At 43.7% G+C, this 12,352-nt stretch overlaps 1 protein-coding gene across 1 annotated transcript; it reads left to right on the forward strand.

The window, feature by feature from the left end:
• Positions 1–3,226: 3,226 nt before the first annotated feature.
• On the forward strand, positions 3,227–12,285 carry LOC310959827 (tripartite motif-containing protein 16; the record flags this gene model as incomplete). The annotated part of the gene is made up of 4 exons (XM_083931284.1): positions 3,227–3,248; positions 9,029–9,091; positions 10,384–10,523; positions 11,872–12,285. 4 exons carry the CDS (start codon positions 3,227–3,229, stop codon positions 12,283–12,285), a joined length of 639 nt encoding a protein of 212 aa, XP_083787410.1.
• Between the last annotated feature and the right edge of the window lie 67 nt (positions 12,286–12,352).

Genomic DNA, 12,352 nt, shown 5'->3' on the forward strand with positions numbered 1-12,352 from the left:
TCTGTGATTCCTCTTCCTCATGTGTATATAGTCTGTGATTCCTCTTCCTCATGTGTATATAGTCTGTGACCCTCTTCCTCATGTGTATATAGTCTGTGATTCCTCTTCCTCATGTGTTTATAGTCTGTGATTCCTCTTCCTCATGTGTATATAGTCTGTGACCCTCTTCCTCATGTGTATATAGTCTGTGATTCCTCTTCCTCATGTGTATATAGTCTGTGATTCCTCTTCCTCATGTGTATATAGTCTGTGACCCTCTTCCTCATGTGTATATAGTCTGTGATTCCTCTTCCTCATGTGTTTATAGTCTGTGATTCCTCTTCCTCATGTGTATATAGTCTGTGACCCTCTTCCTCATGTGTATATAGTCTGTGATTCCTCTTCCTCATGTGTATATAGTCTGTGATTCCTCTTCCTCGTGTGTATATAGTCTGTGATTCCTCTTCCTCATGTGTATATAGTCTGTGATTCCTCTTCCTCATGTGTATATAGTCTGTGACCCTCTTCCTCATGTGTATATAGTCTGTGACCCTCTTCCTCATGTGTATATAGTCTGTGACCCTCTTCCTCATGTGTATATAGTCTGTGATTCCTCTTCCTCATGTGTTTATAGTCTGTGACCCTCTTCCTCATGTGTATATAGTCTGTGATTCCTCTTCCTCATGTGTTTATAGTCTGTGATTCCTCTTCCTCATGTGTATATAGTCTGTGATTCCTCTTCCTCATGTGTATATAGTCTGTGATTCCTCTTCCTCATGTGTTTATAGTCTGTGATTCCTCTTCCTCATGTGTATATAGTCTGTGATTCCTCTTCCTCATGTGTTTATAGTCTGTGATACCTCTTCCTCATGTGTATATAGGGTCTTCCCCTGTTTCATTGCCAGAGTATTTCGTCCGTCATGTCGAATACGTCCAGTCCGATCCACAGCAGAGTATCGTCATGCTCTTGTTTTCTGCTTTTCTGTTTTTCCTCTGAAGAAGAGTGATTTTGATTTCTCTCCATTTTTGTCAGCCTTGTTTTTTGGAGAAACCTATTTTATAGCCCCTTTTTTTCCCTCCTGTTCGGACGACATTAAAGTGCTAATATTTCTAAATATTCTTTGAATCAGGCTGCACTGCCCCTACCCTTGCATTAAGTAAGGCCTCTTTTAAACGTACACAGTTATTTTTTTAAAAACAGAGACATCTCCCTGCAGTTACCATCACCATGGCAACCTTTGATTGCAGCTGGAGAGACGCAGCTGAGAGAGATGAGCTAATCAGTGCAGTTTGACAAACACACGTATTTACAGTATTTTGTTTTTATCCTGATATGGACCTGTGTGACTCTGAAATGTAATATTTAATGTTATCTGGGGCTGTGTTCACAAAACATCTTAAGGCTCAGAGTCGGTCCTAACTCTTAAAAATAAGGGCCGTTTCACTCCTAATTTCAGGACTCCTATCTTTTTAAGATAAGTGTAATTCACAAAGCGTTTGAGCGCTTAAAGTAGCTCTTTAATCTTTAACAACGACACTCAGAGTAAATGAGGAAGGAGATATCATGGCTGCTGCAGTCAACATTTTGGAGAGATGAAATTATAGTGACGTCATCACATCACCAACCAATTAAAAAAAATCAATATCACCGCAGATTAAAGTTGGTACAACTCTCCGCTGTTTGCTCAGACGATCTTGGCGTCTCTCAGCTGTCGGTCAGGAGACGATAAATGTCCTATCCTGCAGTTCATTCACTTTCCCATTGAAGTGTTTCTGTGATAAATTCACCCTTAGGGACTCATTCCCTCTCAGCCAATCACTGTGGGCATAGAAGGGATGAACATGAGGTCATAGCTTTTTCTCCCACCGACCTGCCACATCCATGAAGGGATTACTGAAAAGTTCTACTGGCCACAGGCCCAGGGGACCATAAAGTCAGGGGCCCTGACTCGTAAAATGTTGCTGAAAAAAAACAGAATGATCACAAAAAGATGCTAAATGACCACAAGTATACACAAAACGACCAAAAATGAGGACAAAGAGACCAAAAAGGACTATAGAGATGCAAAACGAACACAGAGATGCTAAATGACACAAGTGATTAAAAGAAGATTAAAAGTTGACCACGGAGAGAAACAAAACGCTGATATAAAAATGTAAAATGACTTAAAATACATACAAAACAATTATAAAGACATACAAGAAATCTAGAAATGGATGTTAATGACCAGGGCCTCTTACATGTCTGTATCCGTGGTCTCATCATCCGTCCGTGGTCGGATCAGCAGCCTGTCTGTGTTTTGGGATCTGATTCACAATTGAAGCCCTGCTTTCTGCTAAATTCCATTCAAACCTTACAGTATCCCACAGCTTCCCTAAACCATTGGTATAACTTGACACATTTCAGTAATTCAGTGCAGCGTCAGCTTTTCAGCATCCGGCATTCACACTGAAATTTCCTCAGAAATCACCGTCTCCAGTTACAAGCTGTTAGGACCACACCAGCACTTCTGCACACTTTGCCCCAACTTCTCTGCTGGAGTGCACTTCCAGCAGCAGCTGACTGATGGGAGCTGTGACTGACGACAGCTCTCTGGTGAGTAGCTGGCTGCCATCTTGAATGTTGACCATCCCCCTCGGCTCTCCATACAGACACAAACACCTTTAGCTTGTGTCAGGGTCCGTTCAAGTTGCAGGTTTCAAATCAGTGGCCGTTCCTTCTTGGGTCGTCATGGTTGCTAAGTTGACAAAACAAAAGCGCAAGCACATCCAGTGCACACGTGAATTCAGAACTCCCTAAATATTTCAGACATGCGGGTACCACCTTTGACCCCCACATGGCTGCAAAAGCCTCTTTCCATTCATCTTAATAGCTCAAATTAGTCAATGTCATTTCACATGAATGTGTTTTGTCAAATCTGGTGTGTGTGTGTGTGTGTGTGCCTCATGCACATGCTCGGTCCATGTGTATGCAAATGAGCATGCATACTTGGGATATACTGGGTATTTGCTTGTCTACAACTATCTGATCCCTAGAAAGGATCTGGAGTTTCATGTGACAGGACCATCCCTTTGGGTGAGCGTTGCATCCAACCAAAACTTATGCACATCCTCCCCCCCGCACTCTTTCCCCCCCTCCCCACCTCATTTGGAAGTCAATAAGAGAGACCCTCCAGGGAAACACAGGCACACTACCGCAAGACCTCTGCGTTTGATGCCAACCAGCGCCCCAAGCACCAAGGGAATCATGCCTGTGCCCAAGAGAGCAGGTAAGAAAGAATCCTTTACCTGAGTCTCTATGGGGACCTGAGAGTGAAAGCATCACTGTCTGTCATTATCACAGAAACTACATTACACTTAGTGTTTGTTGCTACACCCAATAAAGTAGAGGTAAGTTGCACTCGTATTTCTAAGCAAACATAGAAGTTCAAATCTGTTATACTTCAGAGCATTGGATCTTTTGATCGCTCAGCACCATGTGGCCTCTAAACTTATCTCAGCGTCTCATTTCATTCGCCTTTCAGAGCTTTTTCTCTTTCTCTTCTGCACTGAAATTATTGTGCAAACAATAACCGCATTAGAGCACTGGAGGTTTTCATGTACGGAATCCTAATTCTTTATTTTGTTCTTTAGTTTCTCTCTCTTCACGCTTCGACACTATTTGTAAATGTCCAAATGTCGAAGTAAGATCAATAACCACTGTGCAGTAGCCACAGAGCACAGAGCCGCACCACACTGTGTTATTTCTGTCACCCATTGAGCAGAGCTTATTTATTGCTTGTCACAGTGTTTTATTATCAATTTATTATGCGTTTCGTCTTGTTTATTTGACCCCATGCTGACCGTCCCTGGAAGTCAGCACGGATCCAAACCTGCTCCCTCACCTCCTTGCCAGTTTTCTCTGGACCATAACTCATGTCAACAGAGTGCATGAGCAGCCCTCTCCCTGGGTGGCGATGGTTTCTTCTGCACTTGTGCCATCGCTTATGGAAGCCATCTGCGGTTTTTTGCAGCTCGTATTTCTCGTTTCTCTCTGTGCTCAACATGACAGACACCCACCGCCGGACTCAGTGGCGTAAAAAAAAAAAAAGACGGGCAGCCTAAATGGCACTGCGTTATGTTTTCTCAATATTAAGAGCACCCTAGACCTAGAGAGCCCTTTTGCTGCGTTTTTTTTTTCAAGCACGGGGGCACCAACAGGGCCAAGACACCCGTCTCAGCTCTGTCACTACTACATAGTTCTTCACATTAACGTGTATTGCCCCTCTCCTGCTTCTTTGAGTATTTCTAATCCATGCTCAGTGTTTCCTACTCCATAATAGCTTCCATAACTCAGACACCCCCCTCCTCCCCCTCCCAACTCCCACCACAAACGTCACTAATCCCTCCTCTGGCAGTCACAGTAATGAAGTGTGACATGCTGCACAGTAATTCAAGTCCCCAAAAAGCCATTATGTAACATACATCCTCTGCACTTTGAAGTCTCCCTAAGGAATTTGCACAATGGAAAGTTTAACTTTATCACCCAAACGGAATGAGAGTCTTATAAACTAATGTGATTCGATAAGTCTGTCTGCATAAAATACACTAAACATGATTAAATAACGCATTTGACGTTGCAAATGTCTGCAGGAGCCCACAGGAGGATTCCCATTCTATACATCAGTCCCTTCTCCTCTTCCTTTGAAAGGCTTCTCCTCCTTGAACTCTTCCTTTTCCAAGAATCCTTCATCAAAGTCTCGCCTTTTCGTTTCATTTCCTCCCCATCTCCACCTCACATGTGTGCAGGGCTCAGAGCCAGAGAGCCAGAGGGATGAGCCGGGGCCCCGTCAACTCCGCTCGTCTCTCTCCCTCCACCTCATCTCTCCATCTTCTGATCTCGCCGTCTCAGTGGGATGTTTTGAACCTGATCCGCACAGATAACGTAGCTCTTTCCCACTGAGAGGGGAATCTGGTCCATAGTGTCCGTCCAGAACAAACAGCCATCATCATGCTGACCTTTTGGCAGGGTCTGGCTGACCTTCTCACTCCTTTAAACGAGCAGCTCAGTAGGACGAAACTCCGGATTTGTATCTTGTCTCAGTGTCAATGCATACCAGATGACGTGTTTTTGAAGTTATACACAAACCCAGCTCAGTTACTCGACAATTTTTGCTCAAACTCCAACAGCTTCATCACAGATATTCATCTATTATACTCCAGACTTGATTCACAAGGTGTCTTATTTATGCTCTGTGTCTCTATTGCCCTGGTGTAAAAGTAAGTCATCAATCTTTTTGACATATCTGTTAATGTCTGCTGGGCTTCCCTGTCGATCCCGCTGAGCGTGGACAGGCATCCGCCGGGGTTTAACCTGCTCAGAGCAGCCACAGATCTGGCATATCTCCAGTCACCCTCGGCACCCACTGCCAGCCTGATATCTCAGTCTTACCGCACTTTTCCGCCTCATTCCCTACAGATAGAAGCCAGAAACGCCTTGACTTGAAGATGGCTATATTATACGTCTGTCTTCTTATCTGTCCTCCGTAATTCCTCTTCATTCCTGGATGAAGACAGCACCATCACACAAGACTTTTCTATCATCTACCTGCTGTGTTTCCTTTTACGCACGAGATTAGGGAAGGAGGGGAGAAGAAAGGCGAATAAAGTGAGCTGTCACCAGCCTCTTTCTGCTCAAAGATGACTTCACGACCTTCACTCGTGATCACACCTCTGTGCTGCCAAATGTGTCCTCCTCTCCTCATGCTCTCTCTGTCCATCTGCTGGTCAGATGGACAGGTCTCCGGCAGGCCGGCTGCTGAAGCTGTTCGGGACACGTGATTTTGACAACATCCGTCCTCCATATTGAATAGGTTCATACAGTACATAGATGTGCCTGGGAAAAGGCTATTTTTAACACAAAAGTGGAAATGCGGGGGTCAATATGACATATATTAAGACTAATACATGTTCTACACAGCCAGGAGCGCTATGTAAATCACACTTTGAAGCACCCTTATACAGAATCAGGTGAATTTAGACTGCTCTGGCTAATAAGGACACACATACAAAGCTAATGTGGTGATACAACAGTCTGACAGGAGAGTCAGAACCATCGGTGAAATGTGCAGTAACTTGAGCACAGATGACTTAAAGGGAGGACAGATGACGACCTGACCGGCCCCTATTGGATAGCATTTTCCTCCGAATGTCACAAGACTCCATAAACTGGACGGGGGAACAAACGAACAGAGATTAAACACCACCAGCCCACGACACGACAAACACACACCTGGCAGTGTGAGGTAACAGCATCACACGGGAGTATTCTTGGACTGAGACTCCCTGCTGTCAGCGGTCGTGATGTGTGTCCTCAGATGTGACGCCGGGGCCTCTGGATTCCTTACGTTGAAACTTAAAACCTTCATGAATCAGTGCTGAGCCGACACATACTCCTGTGGGATCTATACTGCATGTGGAGAGTAGCCGCTGATTGACTGCTGTTGATTAATGACATGGAGCACTGATGAAGGGAGAGGCTACGGAGGCAGAGGAGAAGCTTTAAAGTAGCTGTCTGAAGTTGACTGATGCCACCCTTTTTTTAAAGGTCCCATATTCTGCTCATCTTCAGGGTCATACTTGTATTTAAGGTTTCTACTCCAACATGTTTAGATGCTTTAATGTTGAAAAAACACTTTATTTCTCTCATATTGTTTGTCTGAGGGCACGTCCACATGGAGACACGTTTTCCTGTATCACCTCAACTTTACTATCGTTTTGGCCAACCATCCACAGGCAGCCGGTGTTATCGGAGCCTGAAACCGGGTCCCAGAGTGGGAAGATTTGAAAACGCCCCCCATGGCGTTGTCGTCTGGACGGTGAAACCTCATACTTTGTTAAAGGATGCCGTCATCACCCCACCTCCGACCGCTAACCCCACAGCGTCACATAACAACAACGGTGCTGCTGCGTGAGAGGAGAGAGACGGACCCATAGACTGTTTACTGAACTGGACTCTGAGCCACATGCATGGGAATGAATTAGGCCGACCACAGATTTCTCACTTTTCCCTGATGCTCTGAATAAGGAGCTAAATTGGTCGCTAGTCGCCTTTTCTAAATCAAGTTGCTAAGAAGGTATGAAAAGTCTCTAAATGTAGTGAGAAAGTGCTTTGGGACTGGGAAGGGGCTCCCAGCAGCACCCTCTGCTCAGTGACGACACTAACTGCAGAGTGATCGGTGCATCAGAGTCCAACCAGCAAAAACTTCTCCACTAACACCAGAAACAGGGACACATTGTCTCTAGGATGGAGGAGGATTTGGGAAGAGAAACTCTCCGGTGTTTGTAGTCTCCACAGTGTCTCTCCGTCTCTTCTTCTCCGTTGTTGGTGTATTTCTGTGGCAGTTACAGCGCCACATCCAGGCCTGGCATGTGTACTACAGCGCTTTGAGCAGGGGTGCCCAATTCAGGTCCTGGAGAGCCACTGTCCTGCATGTTTTAGGATTCTTCCTGCTCTAACACACCTGATTCTAATCATGTGCACGTTATCAAACAGCTGAAGCTTGTATAAGGTTTGAAAATCGTTCGGATCAGGTGTGTTAAAGCAGGGAGAAACCCAAAACATGCAGGACAGTGGCCCTCCAGGACCGTAACTGGGCACCCCTGGCTTTGCGTCTGTTTCACTGGCTTCATTTGGACGCAGATATTTCTTTAGCCAAGGCCGCGTGGACAGAATTTTTTTAAAGAACGACAAGAAAAAAGGCTGTCTTCGATCGTGTGGGCGTACCCTGAATATTCCTGTATTCACCCTCTGTCTAAAAACTCTCCGTTTTAGCGCCTGTCTCTTTAAGAACCCCCTCCTGAAAAAGCCCTGTCTGCTCTGATTGGTCAGCATTTCAGGGTCTTCTACATCTGCGCTCTCTGTGTCTCTGCACCGATCCCAGCTGACATCGGGCGTGAGGCGGGGTACACCCTGGACAGGACGCAAGTTTATCACAGGGCACATAGAGACGAACAGAGACAGACAACCATTCATACCTACGGGCAATTTAGAGTCATCAATTAACCTAACACCTGCATGTCTTTGGACTGTGGGAGGAAACCGGAGAACCCGGAGAAAACCCCCGCAGACACGGGGAGAACATGCAAACTCCACACAGCCACATCTGAGATTTGAACCAGGAACCCTCTTGCTGTGAGGCAACAGTGCTAACCATCACACCTGTGGATATTATTAATTGATGTTGTAAATTGTGAATGTGTAGCCAATTCTTTGATACAGTATACGCCACTGGTCAGTTTAATCGAAAAGCTCTGTATCAATTTTTATGGACCGGTCGTACTGTTCATTCATTCATTCATCTTCAACCGCTTGTCCCGGTCGGGGTCGCAGCGGTCGTTTGATTTCTTTGTAAAATCTTAATTGGGAATATAATTTAAGATGCAAATAAATGTAGTAAAGTTTTCATTTTTTTCATTTCATTCCCCTTTATTTAAGCAGGAATATTCCCATTGAGATTTAAAAACTCTTTTCCAAGTGAGTCCTGGCAAAGACAACAGCAAAAACATACAAGTTTCACATTTAAAGAAGAAGAATTGAAGAAGAAGAATTCCTTTTTATTAATCCCGCAAGGGAAATTAAATTTTTTACACTCTGTTATTATACAGGTTACACAAACACAGGCCCAAAATACACATACGCACAAACAGGACCTATATACATGCAAATAATGGAACGGCGACCCTCAGGTTCCCAGCCGAGTCACCTATGGACTGAGCTACTGCCGCCCAAAACAGCACACAACTAAAACATGACACACAACTTAACAACTTAACAACCTAACTAAAGTAGAAAACTTTCTTTGTTGTATCATCGACACGCTGTCTTTTTACTTTGCAGGAAGGAAAAACAGCAGCGCTGCAGAAGGTAAAGAGCTGCATGGTGTGTTTTTGTAATGAGAATTACATTAATTAAATGAGATGGGTGTTGTCATGTAGATGTGATTATCCTCTCATGATAAAGTGCATTCCCTTATAATCCTCTTGTTATCTCCCTCGTCTGTCACCTCAGTGAAGCCGCCGCCGTACGAGCCCAACGTCCCAGAACCCACCACCAGGGCTGACTTCATGAAATGTAAGAACTGTTTTTTTAATTTAATTTAAAGAAGCCTTTTAAACATCTCATGCAAAAGAAAGAGAAACCAGTTTTGACACTAATTAATGCTGCACAATATCCATTCAAGCTCTTAGTGGAAAATAGAGCGTGGAGTCTTCAGTGTGCAAAGATTAAATATCATAAATTCAATCAAATTCAGACTAATAGACAAAAAAAACATGTTAATTTAGGTAATAAAGACAGAATTTAAAAAAATAACATTAAATAATGTATTTTTGCTGCTATGAAAGAATTCATCACTTTAAGGCAGAATAATTAAATGAAATCATGCATTTACACATTTACCAATAAATGTCACGTTTGTTTCTTGGGTCATTTACAAACAAATCTAATAAAGCCAAGTTTAATGTATTAACATACTGTACATGATGCTCAATATTCCTATTGATCTAATAAAAATTAATCAATTCAATTCAATTCAATTTTATTTATAGTGCAAAATCATAACAAAAGTTTTCTCAGGACACTTTACAGAGTAGGTAAAGACCACACTCTATGACTTATTTATGATTTACATAGACCCAACAATTCCCCCGTAGAGTACAGTGGCAACGAAAACCTTCCCTATAACAGACAGGAACGTCAGACAGACCCAGCTCTGTGGAGGACGGACGTCTGTCTGCACTGGAGGGAGGAAGAGAAGGAGAGAGAAGGAGAGAAAGACAGACACAAAGACAGAGACAGACACACTTCCAGTAACTATAATAATATCTATAGTAATGTGAATATGACTTATATGTTATGGCAGTTAATACAGCAGAATAGTAGAAACAAGCACAGCTAAGGTTATAGATTATAATAGCAGCAGGAAGCGTCATGCAGGACCAGGGCAGCAGGCACCACCACGATCAACAGAGACCTGAGAGACGATAAAACACAAACAACTCCAGGGAAGAAGTTGAGTTAGTAACATGCATTGATGAGACATGAATGATACAGACAGAGAGGAGAGAAGCTCCAGTAACAGGATCATCCCCCGGCAAACTGGGCCTATAGCAGCATCATTAAGCAGAACAAAATCAGCTTAAAAATAACAACATTGCTAATCAAAGATCTTCCACTGAACAGAAAGTGAATCATTTATATGTTTAACTGCTTTTCTTTTTAGAATAAATACAATGTTAGAATATAATAAAAACAGTCTGAATGATATTTAATACAGTATTTTCTTTTTGTTGTTTAACACTGCGTTGTTTATTTGTGTCTGTGTAATATATTCCACCTCTTCCTGCTGTGTTGTTTCCTCTCAGATTGGCTCCCGGTTTCTTTAGATGATAAAACTGCACAGAAACTGTTGTGGATTTCAGAGGGGGGGTCCAAAGTGGCCCGTACGTCAGAGGCCGTGTGCCCGTATCCCAACAGGCCTGAGAGATACGAGCACTCCCCACAGGTAGGTTTGGGTGGGGTCGTAATAATTACACATACAGAGGTGATGTCGTCCTAATCTTAGAATAAAGATCATTTTGTTTATTTCAGGTCAAACAAAGCAAAAACCTTTAATTTAACAATGCGCTTGTATGCTCCTTTTAGCTGCAATTTATATACAGAATTGTATCTAGGAATGAGGAACTAGATCAGATCTTTACTTAAGTTAAACTACCGATACAATAATGTAAGAATACTCCAAAACAAGTAAGGGGTTAAAATGTTTTTCTTACTTTCCACCACTCATTTCTTTAGAAACACTTTCAGGGTGGTAATCTGCTGGTATCTGAGAAACCTTTGACCCCTCAATAAACTGCGTCACACGGCCGGGCAGACATTTGGCGTCACATTTTCACTTAATGCTTCATCAGGGTATCTTTCTTTCTTTACTGTATCAGAAAAATGCTCTTTCTAATTTCCCTGATTTTAACATCAAATCTTTGTTTTCTCTGACCAACAGTCTAAAAACGAATTTATTCTGTTAACTACTAGGAAAAGCGACCAATCTTATATTAAATCACAGGGATTTATTTATATATATATATATATATATATATATATATATATATATATATATATATATACGCACGCAACACCTCGACCCCCGTAAAAGACACGCTGGGTCTTTAAACGAGCCGCCAGGACTGCCTGTACTTTGTGATGTCACAGTGTACATTGTGATGTTTCAGACAGTATGAGAAAAATAATGTGCTTTTTGAACATTAAAGCATATAAATGTGTTCTCGTAGAAACCCAAAATACAAATATGAACCTGAAAATGAGCAGAATACAGTCATTTAACTTTCGACTGTAACTACCTCACCTCCTATCCTCGTGAGTCCACCCTGATCTCTGAGCTCTGTTGTATTTCTCTCTCAGATCAGTCTGGTAACGTGCGGCAGAGTAAATTTGGAGAAGTTTGCCCAAGCGACCGAACCAATCAGCGTTAGAGCAAGACGCTCACTAACTCTTTTGCCTCTGGATCCTTCTGTTGAATATGGACCGGGCTCCTGAATTTGGGCCTTTGATCTGTAAATTTACGTTACACAAACGGAAAATATCCTTTACCCACATGTTGTTTACTTTGCCTCGACACTCTGTTAGTACGTCATACACTTCGTTGATCTGATTGGCTGATTTGACCCGTCTATCACCAGGGGATTTATCCAATCAGCAACCAGTATTTCCACCTCTTCGCAAAAGATCTCCAACCGAGAGTTCCCAGATGGATATGCTGAGCAAATGAGAATTATGCGAATCAATACATCTGGCGGAGTCAGGTTACTCATTTCCTGCTTCCCTCCCTTCTCCAGGTGCTGTGTAAGGAGGGCCTGATGGGCTACCGAGGGTACTGGGAGGTGGACTACGACGGCTGGGTGGTGATTGGGTTGGTCCTGGAGAGCGCGCCCCGGAAGAGCCAGGACGCCCGCGGACCCTGCGGCCTCGGGGAGAACAACAGCTCCTGGGGCGTCGGCTGGTCCGGCTCCTGCTACCAAGTGTGGCACAACAGCGAGAACACGGATGTCCAGCTCCCCCCGTCCCCCACCATGGGCATCTACGTGGACCAGCCCGCCGGCATCATTAAGTTCCTCACGGTGGAAGGCGGAGAGGGCGAGAAGGAGGTGCGGCTGCTATACAAGTTCAAAGCCAACGTCCAGGAGAAGATTTTCCCCGGGTTCTGGGTCGGCACAAACTCGTACTGCCTTCTTCGGAAAAAGGATCAGTGACGCAGCGGAGGTGTTGAGCGTGCGGTGTAAACCGAAGCAGGTGTCGGAGAGGGAGGTGGAGAAGCTT

This window comes from Echiichthys vipera (genome assembly GCF_963691815.1).
Source record: "Echiichthys vipera genome assembly, chromosome: 17".
Taxonomy (NCBI): Eukaryota; Metazoa; Chordata; class Actinopteri; order Perciformes; family Trachinidae; genus Echiichthys; species Echiichthys vipera.